The sequence below is a fragment of the Strongylocentrotus purpuratus genome, unplaced genomic scaffold (assembly GCF_000002235.5).
Source record: "Strongylocentrotus purpuratus isolate Spur 01 unplaced genomic scaffold, Spur_5.0 spur5_scaffold_10, whole genome shotgun sequence".
NCBI lineage: Eukaryota > Metazoa > Echinodermata > Echinoidea > Camarodonta > Strongylocentrotidae > Strongylocentrotus > Strongylocentrotus purpuratus.
Window position 1 is genome coordinate 16,353,721 of NW_022145595.1, and position 19,949 is coordinate 16,373,669.

Consider the following 19,949-nt stretch of genomic DNA (forward strand, 5'->3'; position numbering starts at 1 on the left):
AGGAACTACTCCTTGGGATAAGGGAAATTACTAATGTTAATGAAATGTAAAAATCTTGTTATGTCATGGCTAGAAGTAAGGAGATTAGAGAATACAAAGATGTGGGACCAGCATTCACTAACAGAGTTTATAACATTTGATGGGGTTCCGTACTTGTGAGAATGAGTGTTTTCACAGAGTGAGAGAATAGTATTGATACTGACGAGGCTACCTTGGGTAAACATTATATACTGCATCAAAAATTTGTTGGCTTTTGATTGGTTGAGAGCTCGTCACATGACCAGAAATATTTGACCTATTTTTAGAAAGTACTGTATGAGAGTACTATTTTGGTTTACTATTTGGGAGTTGGAAAAAAAAAAAGATTAATTGAATCAATTTTTTTTTAAATCTTAATTTAATGATAACAGAATATTTTAAATCTTTTTAGATAAAAATTGACATTTTTTTGTTCTAAATTTTTTTTTCCCAAAAATGTTTTTTTTTAAATTTTTTTTTAAAGAAATTTTTGATGCAGGATATAAAACAAATATACCATGCCTCCTATTCGAGGTACTGGTTAAACTATGGGCCTTGGTGACTCCAAAAGTACCATTTGCTTCGGGGCTGCGCCCCTCAGCAAATAGTACTATTGAAGTCACCTCTTGCGCATAGTTTTAACCAGAACCTCTCAAGGCAGTGTATTTTTGTATACTATCTAATAGGCCTATTACTATTTATTGATTATCATATTCATTAAATACTGACCTTGAAATGAAAGACACATAAGCATGGGGCATTTAACGCCCAACAGATGTTCTCGATTTAAGTCGGATGAAGAAGAAAAAAAAGACATTTTCTATATCGTTCAGAATTTTAGTCTGCTAAAGAGATGAAATGAAGCAATTAGACAACCAAGTGATAGAGATATAATATGTATTTTCACATTGACATTGCAGAGATTTTGATTTAACACTTTTCACATTCACGTGGAATACAAGAAGTTCGAAAATGCAAATATCATTTGAATCGTGCAGCTTCATAAGGCAATTTTCCTGATTAATGAAGAAGAAAAAAATGCTCTAATAGTTAATTTTCATGTACCTGTATCATATTTGCAAATGGCAATAAATCTTTGATTTTTGAAGCACACAATTGTTCATACATGAATGGATACATTAAACAACTGTTCATTTCAAAAGAGCAGCATCAGTGTTCATATGATTGTTGAAATTTTATAAAATGGAAGAATTACAAATGAGAAATATCAATTGAAGTAGTTAAGTCAAAATGTTGTGGAATAAGTTTTAGATGAGATTGACGACTAGTCACAAGTACAGATATAATATAAAATGCACATATTAACATGAAATAGGTAGGCAGATCAGAGGCACACCATACAACAATCAAAGAAAAAAAATGAACCCCATATAAAAATAAAGAGCATGTAATTGCAAAGGATTTTTTTTCTACATGATCAACCTAATCCAGTAAAACCTGTCTATAGCGACCACCCAAGGGAAACACACACAGTGGTCTTTGAAGACATGTTCCTTTAGTACATGTTTTAATGAGAAAACGATTTCAAGGGAAACAAAAAATGTGGTCTTTGTAGACAGGTGGTCACTAAAGCAGGTTTGACTGTAAAAAGATGAAGAGCAACTCCTGCTGAAGTGCTCAAGCCCTTGTCATTTTTAAATGGGTTAAATTTAAACCTTTGAGAATTCGGGCCATAATATCCAAACTGAAAACAAGATTGGTAAACTATCTTTAAGATAAGATAGTTTTCGAACAATTATAGATGTTGTAATCATGTTAAAACTTATTAAAGCAGCACAATTCACTTTTATTTCTACCATTAAAGACCTATTTGAAATGAAGTATTTACACAGATATATACTGGGTATTATATACAATAAGAAAATGTAATGAAATACATGTATAATAAAATAAATTTTCATTATTGTATGTAACAATCCTATAAATAGGACTTTATCCTGAGTAAATCTCATACATTATATAAATCACATGCATAGTAATCCAAGATAAAAGTTACCCTTGTGGGGAAAAAATCGCAATAGGTATACATAATTATGGATGCATTTCATTTCTCTCATACTTGATGTACTATGGTTCTTGCAAACAATCTTTGGAAAACACATTTCTCACAAATCCATATCTTTGCCAACACAACTTTATCTTGACAATTTGAAAACATGATTTTTAGTTCATTTACACAGCTGATTATATCAATATAATTTCAATAATATTTTAATATTATTGTCATCGCAACGTACAATCGAGCTGGCTGCTCTACATACGATGACGTCATCACGATAGCGGCTCGTTTGTAATCTGTTTTCCCCAAATTCAGAGGGGGCTGCATCTATTTCATGGTAGCACCAAATTATTTTGCTGCAGTTTGCTTCATTTCATTTCTTAATCTTCATAAAAACTGTCTACTAAAATAGATTCCAGTGGACTTACAATTTTATAATCCTATCTGAAAGACTAGACCTTTCAAGATGAATGTCTTATGGGAAGGGAAGGGGGGGGGGGTACAGTTCACTGGCTTAGTTTCAAATCTGGGATAGTCCATTCCAAAGACACATATGGTGCTAAACGCAGTAGACTTAAAAGTGATAAACCACAGATATTATTAGTCAATATAAGGAATGTTTACATTTGAATTATTTGTGTTAACCTGCACAATGCCATAATCACAGAATATTGTAATACACTGTACTTGCAGATTGTCTGCAGCTCACTGTAGCTCAAATTTTACCGAAGCAGCAAAAAACAAGATTGGCAGCAAATATCACCCTGTAATTTACAGCAGATTGTGCATAAATGGGGGCAGGTTAAAAGATTGGTGCTCTCTTTGTTGTGTTTTTATATTCATTCTCAAACAGCAATTCTTAACTTTTTTGGCATAATTATTGCATGAAATTGCAGTGATCGAATTATACATTTTAGCATAGTTGAAGAAAGGCATCTTTTTATTTTTCCTTTTTTTTAGAACAAAGAAAGATAAGACAATTGAGCTAGTCATCTTGACCCCACGTCGAGCAGTAAACCACATGATTAATGCAGACCTTTGTTAGTGTGTCTGCACCATTAGTGGTTAGTCCAACCAACCAATTGCGATGCATGATTCAGAACTACTTTTAAGCCAGTTTTTTGCAAAAATGCAATTCCATGACCAGAACTAAAAAAATGGCTTGAAATACAGAATTGATAGGCAGGATATGACAAAACATTTAAAATGTACACGAATCATGTACACAGTGGCGTCGTCAACAGCATTTTACAAGAAACTACTCATATCACAAATTTTATTAATAATATAAACAAACATAAAGTCATTCCAAGAAGAAAGTGAAAAAAAATACCATTATCTTCTCATTACGAACTTGTTGTGAGATGAGATCAGAAAACACTTCTTAACAAACCCCATGATTATCAATGAAAAGGTACATTTCGACAATTCATCTCCGTGTGGACCCCCTATTAAAGGACAAATCAAACACAGAAAATAGATATATCTTTGGAAGACATAAAATCATAGAGAGAACAAAAAAAAACTCCCTGAGAGATTCAAACAAAAATTTTGCAATAACATACGATACAGGAAAGTTGTGCATGCAGGCCAACAATTATGATTATATATATTAAAGATTATATATCATATATATATATATATATCATAAATAATTTGCATATATTTAGGCCACCCAATTGTAGGCGAGTTAACTTGACTAATGTCAAGACACTTTTACCTTTCTGCAATTTTGTGCAAATTTGGTTTGTGCAATACTGCAACTTGCATTATCTTTCTAGAGGAGCATTACAGAAGCATAATCTTTAATAATCAGAATTCAGGGTACCCATATGGAATCTCAAACACAGAAAAGAAATTGAAGATTACTCTTCTCTTTGGGTCTGTTCCTTCAAGATGCAGAATAACACCTCAAAAAAACTGCTTGGCATTATTGTTGGAGCCAAATAAGCGCTGCTAATGGTAAAGGGAAAACCCCTAAAAGCTTGTTCAGATATGACAGGTAAACCGCCACCAAAAAAAAAGGATGCCGCTGGGTTTTTTTGCGTGTAAATGAAATGAAATGGCAACTGCGCCAAAGAAAAGGACACTGAACTCTGCGTAATAAGATACAGAAATGGAAAGTTACACTTTACGTCATCATGAAAAAGAAACATGCGGTTTTGCAGGGTCATATCTGAACGAGCCTTTAATGAGGAGGTATTTTGCCATTCATGATGAGAAGGATATCGTTGTATACGATCTTATTTGCATCCATCGCCCAGATGAAGTCCAGATGCTCAAAGTTCTTGATCTCCTTGTTGTAAATGAGATGGGGTATCTGGGGTATGAGCCTCTCCACGTCCTGGGGGTCGGCTAGGAAGTCGTTGTCCCCCCAGAAGAGGGCGACAGGCACGGCGAGGTTCCCCACGTGGTACTCTGGGGGTGTGGTCTGAGAGAGAGAGAGAGAGAGAGAGAGAGAGAGAGGGAGAGTGAGAACAAGAAAGGGAAGAGAATGAGAAAGAGAATGAGAATGAGAGAGAGAGAGAAAGAGGACGAGAATGAGAATGAGAGAGAAAGAAAAGAGAATGAGAAAGAGAATGAGAAAGAGAAAGAGAATGAGAATGAGAATAAGAGAGAAAGAGAAGAGATTGAGAGAGAAAGAGAATGAGAGAGAATGAAAAAGATGATGAGAGAGAAAGAGTAGGAGAATAAGAGAGAGAAAGAGAGATAATAAGAAAAAAAGAGAAAAGAAAGAGGGACAAAAGAGAAAAAATAAAGTGAGAGAGAGAGATGTTAGTTGACAATTAAACCATGATAGAAAGTTATACAGATTGTCTTGCTAAACTCAGCATGGAATGAAGTAGTGCTCTGTTCTAAATTTTTGTTTAACCGCTGTAATGTCATATCATGCACTTAGTAAGTTGTATCACACAGTCTCCTGTGACAACGAATCCGCAATCAATTTCCTACACCAAACAAATTCCCCACTTCAACCCTCGACCCAACACTATAACAAACCCTTACCCTGATACTAAACCCAAACAAATATTTAAACTCTTACCCTCAAAGTAAAAGGAAAGTGAAAGTAGTATAAAAAACTTTAGATTCATACTGGTGTAAACAAAATTTGGTTCAGATTTTCCTTTATGACACTACCAAAGTTCAGCCTAGTGTCCAAGAGACTTTAGGCCCATCATTTGGAACTCAGTATGCTTTAATCAGAATTAAGCTGCATTTTGAAAATAGTACAAACGTGTCGCTCACTCAATATTATGTGTAATAGTTCTTACCTGATTGTATTTAACTAAGTTTCCAATCAATCCATAATCATACATTTGACATTTTCCAGATATCACCATCTAAAAACAAAGACAAATAAAAAAATGCATACATATGTTAGTAATAGGAAGGTTTGATCAATGCTAATATCACCATCTAAAAACAAAGACAAATAAAAATGCATACATATGTTAGTAATAGGAAGGTTTGATCAATGCTGATATCACCATCTAAAAACAAAGACAAATAAAAATGCATACATATGTTAGTAATAGGAAGGTTTGATCAATGATGCCAATATAAATCTTACCTCTACCAATCAAAACTATATTCACTGCTATTATTCTAATTATTGTTGAAAATATCATTACCATTATCATCATTTCCAATGTGACTATCAATACTATCATTATTGTCACTATTATTGAAAGCCTTTGTGTTAGTTATTGCCATATGCCCTCACACTGACAAAAGTAGGAATACTCCCCAGGGAATGGAGATGGTGCACATTGTGCGTAAATGAATTTGATGATCTGGGTAGTAATATCTGTAAAGTGCTTCGAGACGGTATTTGGTATTAAGCGCTTTATAAATCCAGATTATTATTATTATTATTATTATCCTCATCATCAACCTCCTCCTCCTCTTCCCTCCATCTTCTCCTCCTATTCCTCCTACAATTATTAGCATAATCTTACCATCACTACCACCACCATACCATCGTCATCATCTTCTATCCTCCTGGACAGCTTTATCACAGTCGTTATCATCATTATTAGGTGGAAATATTCTTTTCAGATTGGACAGCCCAACAACAACAACAACCAACATTGTGTTCTTCATACCGGTAATTATCTCAATACAGTCAAACCTGTCTGTAGCGACTGCCCAAGGGAAACACAAAAGGTGATCTTTGTAGACAGGTGGTCTTTGTAAACAGGTGGTCTTTGCAGACAGGTTCCTTTTAATAGTACATGTTTCAATGAGAAACCATTTTTTTCAAAAGGGATGTGGTCTTTGTAGACAGGTGGTTACTAAAGCAGGTTTGACTGTAATACTACAGCCAAACCTGCTTTAGTGACCACCTGTCTACAAGGACCACATTTTTGTTTCTTTTGAAGATGGTTTCTCATTGAAACATGTACTAAAGGAACCTGTACATAAAGACCACCTGCCTACAAAGACCACCTTTCTTGTCTCCCTTGGGTGGTCTTTATAGACAGGTTTGACTGTATCACAAACCTGGAGGAAGTGCTCCATGTTCTGTAGCGACGTTCCAGCGGGTTCGTTGGAGACATAGACCTGCAGCCTGGATGCATTCAGGTGATGCTCGCTGAAGCCACCTAGGTACATCATGACATCCTCGCAGATGAACCGCGTTTCAGGCAAGGCACACACTGTTTGGGCTCCAATGTGATTGAGGAGGTAGTCGTTGGGCAGGAACTCATCGATGCCAGCTAGTGACAGTACATCCTTGAAAACAAGAGAGAAACAAGTTGTCTTTACCGGTAAAGATACTAAGAATCCTCTAATATGAAGTACATGTGTGATTATGAAGTTGGTAAAAGCATATGAAAGAAACACCATGGAATAGCACAGGAACAGTGCAAAAACTTGGAATGAAGAGCGACTGAAACAAATTTGGAGGAAAAAACAATTGGATATTCTCAAACACACTTTGATCTGAAGCACAGCACTGCTCTGTTATATTGAGTGAAGAATTTCTGATAATCTGACAAAAAAATGTTGTCAGCCTGACCGCAATATAGACACCAACATCGAGGTCAATTTCACCCCCACCTAGCCCATGCACCAAGCTTTGTCAGTGGGGACTAGTATGACTGGAGATCACAAAACACACAAATCTGACTAAAATTTCAATCAAGATTGGTTGTAAGATGGCCCACAAAAGTTGGAGTGTAATTTCCCCTGCAAGCCCAGGGACAAAATTTTGTCAGAACGAGGAGGTATGGCTGTCCAATACAAAGATATAATGCCAGGGGAGTGTTTCACAAAGACTAAGATCGACTTTAAGTTGGACTTAACTATGGCAGGCCGTTCATGCCACTAGTTCCTCCAACCATTCCTGGCACTGGATTCTCGAGGGACGTACAAATCAATGTCACAAATCTACAGAATTTTCATTTTTTTTGATAGTTCATTATTGAAGGAAGAAAAGTTATCTAAAGATCATAGTTGAGAGACCAATGTTGAGAGCAACAAGTGCCATGAATAGCCTTCCATAGTTAAGTCCAACTTAAAGTTTATCTTAGTCTTTGTGAAACACCCCCCAGATTTCCAACCCTTTGAAAAGGATGCTCACTTACAGCTAGCAGCTTCACAAGCTCCGAGGTAACGATATCCTTCAAGGTGATGTCGATATCCTGGACGGTATAAACAGGGCCCAACGCGAAGAAGTGCTTGACCTTCTTGGCTAGGTTAAGGTCAAGGGTGAAGCCGGTAAAGGCCACCAGAGTGCCCTGCGAGTGACCCACGTAGTCCAGCGTGGATTGACCTGACATCTGGAGGGCAAAGTTCAATAGGGCAGGGATGTCATATTTTGCCATTTGGTCCCAGCTACGGTAGTAGAAAAATAGATATTGACAGAATTAACAGTATTGTAATACTAACTTAATAATACTATCTCTTTACTTTACATAGTACAGCTTATATTACCATGCATATATTTTATTTATTTATTAGTCTTTTTTTTAGTAGGGTGGCTCCATCAGTAGTTAAATACTGTTTTCCGTGGAGGCCCTTACTCTATTGACTTTCACAAAGTATCATTTTATTACCCCGGCTATCATGATAAGGCATTCAAAAATTCAGAGTAGATTTTAATTAGATGTCCATTTTAATCAACCTGGGTGGAGGGTGGCAAATGTAGACTTATGACTTGTCAAAGGACATTAGTGCTGCAGCAAGGATTCAAACCCTGTACATGTTGTTCATAGTCAGGTGACTTATCCACTAGACCACACTACCGTATAGTGCGATATGATATTACGTTATGATAGTACAGCATATGCTTCTGTACTATTTGTTGCACTCAGCTACCAAATTGCAATTTATTTACATACACAAAAAATTTTAAAAAATGAGAATGAGGTGGAAGCTCTGTACATTGGTGTCGTGGTTGATTGGATATCGTCGGTGGGTGACAAAACCTCGTATCTCAAAAATCATGAATTTTCAGGAGAGGGTAATAACATTTCCTGTCTCAACAGATTTAGCGCTGTGACACCGTCCTTTGTGTGGAATTTGTGAAAAAAACGAGACAGGAGGCGTTCCACGGATTTATCAGGTGGTGTCGTAGGCCATTAGGTACAAAATTATGCAAAAAAAATCAAAATCTCAAAAAATTGAGATACAAGGTTTTGTCACCCCACCGACGATATGTCACCAAACTGAGGATCACAAGGTCTGCTATATCGAGTCCCGCCGCGGCACTAATGTCCTTTGGCAAGATATTAATCTACATTTGCCACAGTCGACCCAGGTGAGGTACATGTAAATGGGTGCCTAGTAGATTTATTTCTTGAAATGCACTGTGCGCTGATAATGGCTGCCAGAGCTAAAGCTAGGGTAATAAAATTTCCAAAGCTCTTTGGAAGCGCATATAGGGACGTTATATAATGTAATATGTGCTATACAAGAACTGAATATTAATATTATTATTCAGGGGTAACAGTGATTAAATAAAACCACCCCCACCCCTCTGAGTAAAAAAAAATAGGGTAAAATTGGGAAGAAAAAAAAATCTGGAAAAAAATTAAAAATCTGGTAATTATCAGGCCTGATTATTATTACCTGAACTGCCAGTAGAGCTGTTCATTGGGATCCAGCCATGCATGCCTTCTAGAGTAGGTGTTTCCCCTCATGTTACCCATCCATACATCATAGCCTGCATCAGCCAGGATGAAACCAAGGCTCTCACTGGCTGAATTCTCGACCCAGCAGGTGGAAGCGGCCAACAGGCCATGCTGAAGGAAGACGACTGGTTTGCTGCCTGGGAGAATTAACAGAAGAAATTACAGAAAGGTGGAAGACATTAAACAGGATTGTACAAAAGCAATCAATGTTCAAACTTCAAATCCTCTAACAATAACGATTCATGCTGGCAAACTTTTTGAAGGAATTTGAAAGGACGTTTGGCTAATTTGGTGGAATATACAAATGTTAAACATTCTACAGCACGCTTTGCCACTGCATTTAACTACAACTACAACAAATGTCATTAATGTGTTGAATAATTACTGTGTTTATTGTGCATATTGTTTTAATATTTGTTATGGAAATGTGAAAACAAATCGTTTCAATTCAATTCAACTTGAGCGAAGTAGTTTTTACATCACATGCCCTGAAGCAAGAAATTGAAAATCTTTTGAGAGCTAGGAGGGTGTTAATTAACTCTGTGTTTCAAGGATGTGAATTAATGGCCCTCAGCAGAGTAAATGCAAGTATGATTGTGTAAACATGTGTGGAAAGAAGAAGAAAAAGCAAAAGAACATACTTGCATCCTGTTTGAAACCCTGCCAACCATAATTTCCATTATACAGCATTACAAATGACCCACTTCGGGTGGAATTTCACATAGGAATAATCTGCACATGAATATTTAAATGTAATTTTAACCTAAATGTGCATGGAGCTTAATTTTATGTGAAACAGAACTATAAGCAGAATATAATATTTCAATCATCTCACTGGCTGAAATGCTAGAAATTCAGAGGGATGTTTCAGAGAGCTTTAAAACACAACAAACACAAAATTCTCTGAGTATAATTCAACAACAAACAGTCTATGACTATATAGTCTTCTTTGTGCAAACTAATCATACAATATTTGTAAATTGTGATTTTGTCCGCTGAGAGCCACAAGGGAACTAACTCTGTGTAAAATGATGAGTTAACAAATTAACATCCTTCTGGCTCTAAACAGGAGATAGGATAGAAAGTGTATCACATGACCCTACTGTACAGACATTATATCACTTGGTGAAAGTATTCAGCCAAAATGCCATGTCATTCCATTACTGCCCTTGTGGAATTACCCTACTCTATGTCACATGTGCTAACTTGGTATTGCTCTTCCTTCCTCTAAACTATTACTTGTACTTTTTTTTTTAAAGTGAAACTCAATTAGTGCTATCAAACATTTTTAGGAATCAGATGACCTACATAATGTACATTACACATCAAAAACAGGGTTAAAAGCATTCCTGATACACCCATATTGATATTGTTAGATTACATGTTTTCTTTATAGAGGATCAATCACACAACAGTATTTGCTTTAAATATTTTCTTTAAATGATTACTTAAACTACCTACTTCTTTATCTCATTAAATACATCATTGTCCTCTTTTCACTCCATAGACTTTGTGCTCAAGTGTGTGCATGTCCTCATTGAGTGGTTTCCTATGTCACAATATAGCCCCAATATAACTCTAAATTATGTAAGGAGACTACAGGCCTGTCTTCATAAGACTAAAGTTCCAAAATAACCCGCTATTTTCAGACTCTGGATAATATCCCGAAGCTCGAAATTGTGTCTTCACCAGACCAATACGCTCATCACAAACTAGCTCGGGCGAGCACATATTAGCCTGCTATTTCCCAAATAGTGGACTATTTTGGAAACAAGACCAAGATTTCTAGGGATATTTTCTTGATCAAATATCCTGCTAATCGTAACTGCTGGCTGATGAGGACGCAAATTACCTGGCTAATTTGAGATCGAGGCTAGTTAAAATAGCGGGTTATTTTGCAACTTTGGTCCAATAAAAACAGGTCTTACATGACATGATGGTAAAGCAGAGACACCATTCTGTACCTGTATTTTTGGAGTTGTTTTGTCTGCCATGGGGGATACGGAACAATCCTAGGAGATATCCATCCTCTGTCTGGACAGTATACTCCTCCACAGGGTAACCTTTACTCCAGATCAAACCACTCTGAAAAAGGAAAAAATATGATACATCTGAACAAATATTGTGCTTCTTTCAGTATAAGGATTGAAATTTGTCTTATTGTCTGATCATTTAGCAAATAGTATAAATACAGGAGGTAATGATAATACAACAAATGAACAAAAGGTAGAAAAAGACAAAATAATGGGAGAGGTGTTTTTTTTTAGTGTATAGAATAAGGGTGAGAAGGAGGAGGAAGAAGAAGAAGAAGAAAGAAGAAAGAAGAAGAAGAAAGAAGAAAGAAAAAGAAGACAAAGAAGAAAACATTGAAGAGTAAGAAGAAGACAAAGAGAAGGACAATGTGAAGAAGAATGTGTTACAATTATACATGTATGTTGGGATAAAGCCCCCCCCCCCCCCCCCCCTCCCCTCCTCCTCTTTCTTCCTTCAGGTTAGTGCCAAATTCTTTACCTTCTTTTTGGAGGTTTATGTATCTCTATTATGAATATCTCCTATAGGAGATCCCTATACACATGTCCTTGCATGAGTGCATTCCTTTTGTTCTGAGAAATGTTACAGCTGACATCGGCAGGTGCTATAGCAGGCAATGCATTCTGAGGAAGTGACACATGCATTTGTTGTGATTCACTACATGTACATGAGGGCTTGTGAGGAAACTGTATTGGAACACTGTGATATGTATACATGCGACCTTGTGAGAGCGTGTTGTGCATATAACTATGCATGAGGGACAGACATGCAGTAGCTGCTAGTATTGGCAAGGTGAGAAGAAATTTAAGCTACAACCTACAATCTAAAACATCATCATAATTTTTGATAGGAAAATGCTTTCTAATGTGTATTCTTCTTTTCTTCATAAATTTATCAAGTGAATACATCTAGATTTTTTTACCTGTTGCAGATGGACAAATTATACGACTAATGACATTGCAAAGAAAGGACAAGACAGTCAAATGTTTTGTCATGTTTTATGTCTTGTCTTCCTAATCTCAATTACCATGCAAGGTCATGATGACTTTGAAGTTTGAGCAAGTGGAAATAAATCACCTGCTTGGAATGACCTTGGAAACAAAATATGACATGACCTAAAATAGCATCCAACAGCCACATGTGTTCCATTAAAGTAGAAAAAATAAATTGCAAACCATCTCTTGAATCATGTGACAGTCTATTTAAGTTTGACCTGAGGAAGGAGTATCTCATTATTGACAGGAACATTGTCATAAAAAATAGACAATGGTTTTGTTGTAGGTCAAAGGTCAATCGGGGCAGTGTTTACTCCACTAAGTCAACAGATGTATCAATTCTTTCTTCTATTGAATTTCCATTTTCATAATCTGGTACGGTTTGTGCAGTTGTGTGTTTTGCGTGGGTACACATGTTTACAAGCAATACTTCACGTGACAGCAAGATTCAATTCTTAGTCAGATTTATTTTTGCATAGCATCTTTACATTTCCTTTCAATTCTCATGTAGGAATATGTATTCTTGACAAGTACAGGAAGAAGAAATGTAGTTGCAGAATTATACAAAACAACCCCCATCCCCCACCCAGTTCCTGAATATGTTGATTCATATGTTTATAAGAATGGACAATTAAGGCATGTGTTTTCCCAAAATCATTTTCACTTTAGAAATCAAAGCTATTTTCGGAATTTTTTTCTTTTCTTTTGTTTATACTTGTTAATGTTTTGAAGTTAATTTTTTGTTGTTTCTCTTTCATTTCCGGGGGATGGTTCAAGCATCTCAGATAGCAATAAACCAAACTTACATCCTTAAACAATTTGGTACAAAAACATATTGCAGGTAAAATACCTGCTTGAGAGTCCTCGAACCCGCTCTCTTCTAGGGGATCGATCATTTACTGCCTGTGCATCGAGATTGTGGAATGGTTTTCCCCAAATCCTTCTCTCTTGTCACCAGTTATCCACTTTCACAACTGAACTAAAGATATACCTATTTCAAATTGCTCAATTACAATTAGTCACTGCTTTTTTGTCTTTCCCAGTTAGAATCATGAACAGACATTTTTGGTAGTTTTTCAGTCTCATCAGCGCCTTTGATTAGGCAACTAGATATTGGCGCTTTATAAATACCTGGATTGGATTGTTATTTCTTTTTTCAAGCTCTATCATTCACAAGTCAACGACTTAAACAAGAGTCAACTGCAAGGAAGCAAATTAGTAAACTCTCCATCAAAAAACCCAGAAATATGAACATTGACTTACAAATAAAATCTCATTTTTTACCAATATCCTAATTATTTAAGTGAAAAAGCAAAAAGATAAAATACCCTATGAGGCTATGACTATCCCTCCCCACCCCCATATAAGGCAATTACCTGTACGACAACCACCCCCTAAAATAAGTTCCTCTAAAGCGATTCTCCTCTATCCCACTTCGCCCCTTAAAAAATATTTCAATCACCCTCAGACCACTATCTACAGATTAGTTGTCTTGGGGTAATTACCCTTGGAAATATATGTTCTACAGTGGAGATGTCCTACAGGGGTTGTCAGGGATGGTCATACAGAGGAGTAGTTTTCCCTGAGAGGAGGGGGGGGAGGGGAGGAGGGGGGGTCATCCCCCCGAATCTGTAGACCTGCAGGGAGAATCTAAAACTCACCATGTTATAGTAGACATCAGGATCAACAGGCCACGGCCAGCCCGGAACTTGGGTGCTTCTTACGGCAGACTTTCGTTGCCACGTCTTGCTAAGCTTTCTCAAGTCATCCAAAACATCAGAAGATCTTATTCTCTGTCGTATAACATCCACTTCTGCGTTGCTCAAGTGCACACTGTTGCTATTTTGTGGTCTGTTTGATTTCATAAAGTCAATCAATTTTGCAGCCGTGTTAATGGTGGTCTCCCTTCTTATCGATGATGCATCCCGGAATGGTACAGATGCTGGTGTCTTTGATGATGCTACCTCTGCAGCTAGTATCAGTGCCAAGAGGCTAGCAATGATACAATGCCATGTGGCTTGTAGCTTCAAATGGGAAGTCATCTTTTAATCTCTGCCTTACTTCATTAATCAGCAATTCCAAAACATCGGTAACATGAGGTTGATGATAAGTCCAAATCTGGCAGTTGCAGGATTTGTGTCATCAATTATACCTGAAGACATAAGTTTTGGAAACAGAACAGTAATAGAAACTAGAAAGGTATTGGTTATAAGTTTTTAATTCAGTAATCTGACTTGCCAATTAGCAGTAAAAGTTAACTAGAGATCTGCCCAACCCCACCCCAAATATATGCCTATGAATAATTAAATAAATCATGGTCTACAAACATGTAAATGGCTAATGTGATTACTGCATCATGACATCAGCCAGGGCCAGGCATCACAACAAATATAAAATAAATAAATAGACCCTAAATAAATATCATCAAGTCTAAGTCTGACTGACATTAAACATAAAAGGCAAAAGAACAAAATATTGCGTGAGAAAATGATTGGTGACAAAGATGGGCATTGCCACAAATGACAAAATCTTCTCTTCAAAGTTCGAGACTTCACCAGTCCAGTGTCAGCTCATGCTCAGTGATATTTGCCCAATTACCGAATGAGACTCCAGTCTAGACTTGATCAGATTAGATCTTCACAAGGTTTTATACTTTATAGCAATAAACAAAAGGTTAATGACAAAACATGACTTAAATTACGGAACAATTTTAACGTTGGTATTTCAAAACAAATGTGTAGCTTCATTTTTCAAATCAATTAATTGGTCCCAAAAATGCAAATTCGGCCAAAATTATCAGTAACAGCAGTCCCACATGTTCACATTTGCGTAGGAAACATCAATACCAACTTGATAAAAATAACAAGATTGAGCTGGACCAGCAACTTACATTACTATACTTCATTCCTTGTTGTTAGTGACTCTCATGACGACTAAAGTTGCACCTTGTGATATCGTATGATATGTCCTCATGTTATTCTCTTCGTCGTCACGTTTTATTTGTTTTGCCTAGTTTTGGAAGAAGTGGGAGGTGCTCGCTCGTTCAAATAAGTCGCCTAGGTTACTGTACCACCTGATTCGATTGTATCGTCCCAATCAGATGTGCAATTCAGATGCACATCAATCGACCCATTTTTATAAACATGTAGCTTCCTCCCATGCAGGGGGTGTTATTGATAGATGAGGGGAATTAGGCCAAATTTACTGATATTTATTTGCTGGCAATGATTTGTCCATAGACATTTTTGATAGGGTTATCACCCAACATCTCCTCTCGTTTCTATTTTTTATCACAAGCATTAATTAACATCATTGTAAATGTTTATCAGCTCAGCTCATTTCTCTATAGGTCTATTCAGCCAGGGGCGGTTCTAATTTATTCAAGCACCCCCGACAACAACAACAACAACAACAAGGCCTAAGCCCCAAACGCGTAACGCCCCCCTAAAGAACATAATTATTATTCTAAAGCTGCTCCAGCGCTCATCCAAAAAGAAAGAGAAACTCAGGAAACTGGAAAACGGAAAGAAATAGCCAAATATTTAAATCGAAAGAGAAATGTAAATTTAAAAAAGAGATAAAGACTGAAAGGAAAAGGAAATATGAGATAAAAGGTGGAGGGAGAAATAAATTGATAGAGAAAGAGAGAGAACGGGGGGGGGGGAGCAGGGAGAGGGAGAATAATGAATGGGGTGAGAGTGGATGAGATAGACTGAGAGTGAGCCTGCACAAAATTGAAAGAAACTAAAAGGAAAAAAGACAGAAGGAACAATTTATAGTTTGTTAATATAGAAAAAGAAACAGAAGAGTTAAAGACCTAAAAAAAAATAGCAAGGCGAAAGACTTATTCACTGAATAGACATCGAGCAAAAAAACTTAGCAACAACATAATATATAGGCATAATTATTATGACTATGTATTGTAAATCAATATATTCATCTATCTTGTAAATGAATTTTTTTTTTTAAATACACCATCAATGGCATCATGCAAACTAGCCAGAAAGAAAAAGTGGCATGTGCCCGATAAAAAAACGATCCCGGTAATCATTTTTCATTTTACAAAATTATCCTACAGTAGATTGTATAAATCATCATTAAATTTCATTTTTTTTTTTTTTTTTAAATATCTGTTTCATGTTCAAACCTTCAAAATCGTGTTCTTTACCGTTTCCGAATTTACAGAATATTCGTGACGTCAGCATAAAATCCTGAGACGGTATATAACTTCCGAAAATTTAGGGAAAAAACTATTGCATGTACAAAAAGGGAACACAAATAGAAATTTAAGTTAAAACAGGAGTCTGGTTATTGTTCTGTAGTGAGTATAATATCAAATGAAGATGGTATGATGGGTACAACGAAGCTAGTTCAGCACTGTGTGAAAGATAATTGTACATGTATTTCAAATGTTTTGAGATACTGTCCTCGATTTTAGGGGTCGGCGATAGCGTTGAGGACTGTCTTTGACAAGAGAAGTGCTTTGGCGCCATCTGCGTTGTAATGAACATTATTGTCATGACAAAATCACACCCTGGTTTTCTTACATCAATTAGCGAGCACTGTCTGCACTAAAGTTCTGACTACGTAGTTTTTAATTGGCAGAAAATAGCACATAGAAACACACAATGCACCTTCAGAATGACATGACTGTTTTGTTCGACAGTCAGTACGTCATAAAACATATAAAATTTCCACTCACAAATAAACAATTCATAAAGAAAGACATCACTTTAATAAGACCTTGAGATATTTTCTTCATATTCATAATAAAAGTACATATCCTTTTCTCCATCCCGAAGTAAATATTATTTTTTATTTCTCTTTCCCTGTCCATCAAATTTCAAATCTTCAAGCTTATGATGGTGCTTGCAGTGATGTCTCATTTAAATTTATGCAAGTGCAGCCACCTTTGCGCAAATATTAACAAATGGCATGTCCTATTTTTTATGTCAATTACTTAACATTGTTTTGCTTATATAAAAGTTTGTTTGAGAACATCACCCCTGAATCCCCATTTTCACCTTCGTGACTACTGATAGTAATGTCTTATGGCATGCAATATGTATCTGCATCTGCATCTGTCCGTGACGCACCCGCCCCCTCCCCCTCCCCCACCCCACTCAGTGTTATTTAGGGTACGCGTATGCTTGTTCCCTCTTTTTGAAAGCACCCCCTATCTGAGGACTGCCAACATTTCCGAACCCCCCTTTCGCTGACTTTTCGCGGGCTTTTCCTGCCTTTGAGACCCCCCTAAATTCGGGAAAATGCTCAATGTACCCCCCTAAATTCGGAATAATTTCTCAGGAGTCCAAAGAGATGAGAGAGAAAAAAAAAAACCCTCTTTTTAAAGAAATCTCCGGGTGAAAAGTCAAATACACCCCCTTTTTTACAATTCTCGGGCCGGACTTTGTCGTACGAAAAGTACCCCTTTACCTGACATTTTGGTAACACAGATGCGGTCATTCCGACCCCGGAGTGGGGGGGGGGGGCGGGGTGACGTACAATCACCAGCATCTGGTTGTCTCGTACGTTGGGTTAGGGTCAAAACGCCAAACACGCCTAAATATTGAAGTCTGCTTCGACTACAAGGTTTTTAATGTCTAGTGAGTCCAATTTGATTTTAAAAGTTTTAAAAGTGTGCCAACACAGAGGGAAAATAATTTATGTGTGTTAAAATCCTGAAAAATAGAAATCCTTGTCAGAATGTAGAGAAAATGATTGTGAAATTTTGGTTAATGCTAATAGAATTTGGCGTTAATAATTATAATTGAATGATACACGCCTAAAACTAAAGCAACAAACTATCGATCTATATCGCGATACTTCCACTCCTCCGTCGTCGTGCAGTAACACAGTGTTAGAAAAAGGATTGTCCTGAAAAAAAACGCCTCAAATTCAACCAAATGAGCTTATGTTGACCTTGGACAGTGGCGGATCCAGGGGGGGGGGGGCCCGGGGGGCCCGGGCCCCCCCCTTGAGAAAAAAATCATGTAAAATCACGTGATTTTTACCTTTTTTGGGGGTTGGGCCCCCCCCCTGGCGCTCAAGGGGGGGGTGCAAATTGAAATTTTTTGAGGATCAAAAAAAAAAAAAAGTGCTCACTACCCCCCCCCCCCCCCCCCCCCCCCCCCCCCCCCCCCCACTGAGCGAATTTTTGGCCGGCGCGTTTTTAAAATTTTCGGGAGCAAAAAAAAAAAAAAAAAAAAAAAATTGAGGATCAAAACAAAAAAAATGTGCTCACTACCCCCCCCCCCCCCCCCCCCACTGAGCGAATTTTTGGCCGGCGCGTTTTTAAAATTTTCGGGAGCAAAAAAAAAAAAAGTTGGGCCCCCTCCCCTAAGAAATCCTGGATCCGCGCCTGACCTTGGACTACTTATTCTGCCAGCATCAAGAAGGTATATTGTTTTGATCGGTTTAGTATTTTTTTTAAATTCATTTTAGTGCATTTGTAGGATGTTTTTGAAGTTTAATTTGGGCATGCAGAAACTGAAGAATCACCCGAAACTTATCTAATTTGGCAAGTATTATCAATGACACTAGCTATACTGGCGAAGAGATGATTTTGTCATTTCTGGCCAAATGAAATGGATTTTTCATTTGAACTGCAACTGCAATTAAGTCATTGATTTTCCTAATTAATTTAACCAGATTTATCGTTGTGAAGTTGCCTCATTAGTGATGCAAACTACATAGATCTATTTATGTATTAGAGTGTAGGCTACATAGTGACCAAATGTCACGATTTTTAACTTTTGTTAAAATTGTACAACTTTTGCATGTGTAATGACGTTTTACAAATGTATTCATTGAAATTGTACATGTTTAGCCTAATGTATTGCTTTCCTATTTTCAAAATGGCGAAAGGGAGACCTAATTTCGGAAATTCCCTGGTGCTTTTCCACTCCGCCTGTCTTGCTTTTCAGACATTTTTCAACCGGGTCTGTCTGGTTCGTTAATACATTCTTTTGTGACGTATATTTGTTATTATTAATAATAAACATTTAAAAAAAAACGGTATTATAAAGCACCTTCCACTGAAGTCTATTAAAGCTCTATAACAAACAAATGCAATGATAAACAATTACATATTTATTTATTTTTTCTATTTTTTGGACCCTCCAACAGGCCATTTATTGAAAATCAATCTCAAGATTACATATTTGAACACAATGAATATCATATAATATTTCATAATAAGATATACATAACGAATATCAACCATAATACTGTATATACAGAACATACATGTAGATTAGGGAAAGAAAAACAAAAATTAAATAATAATGCAACATCATGACTGAAAATGATGTGGGAAATTCAATATACTCCTATTAAAGGATCAAAATCCTCTCAAAATTTATCCATTTTTTATCGAATTTGTCAGTTTTGTTAGCAAATATACTAACTTACCTCTCATTTGTGTAACTATTCTTGATATATTGTTTTATTGTCCGAAAGGACGGTACAGACTTTTGTATTCGAGAAAAATATAATTGTTGTTTAGTCCAAATTATTATACAGTTTAAAGCATCATTTCTTTTTTCAATGAAACCTAACAAAACATGTATAAAGGACAGTTTTATTCTACAGCGTGTTACAATAGTTAACCAGTCAGTCAAACAACTCCAAATCAATTTGGTCACGTTACAGCAGTAAAAAAAAGTGTACCATATCTTCTTCTTCTCTTCCACAAAGGGAACAGTTCTTATTTCAAATTATGTTAATTTTCACAAGATCTTTATTCAA

The 19,949-nt window shown here is 36.6% G+C and overlaps 1 protein-coding gene across 1 annotated transcript; it reads right to left on the bottom strand.

Moving 5' to 3' along the window:
• Positions 1 to 2,556: 2,556 nt before the first annotated feature.
• On the bottom strand, positions 2,557 to 15,288 carry LOC765142 (gastric triacylglycerol lipase). The gene is made up of 8 exons (XM_030979628.1): positions 15,091 to 15,288; positions 13,862 to 14,352; positions 11,139 to 11,259; positions 9,113 to 9,311; positions 7,627 to 7,876; positions 6,542 to 6,772; positions 5,311 to 5,379; positions 2,557 to 4,469 (listed from the first exon to the last, which is right to left on the bottom strand). Exons 2-8 carry the CDS (start codon positions 14,240 to 14,242, stop codon positions 4,227 to 4,229), a joined length of 1,494 nt encoding a protein of 497 aa, XP_030835488.1. The 5' UTR covers positions 14,243 to 14,352; positions 15,091 to 15,288; the 3' UTR covers positions 2,557 to 4,226.
• Between the last annotated feature and the right edge of the window lie 4,661 nt (positions 15,289 to 19,949).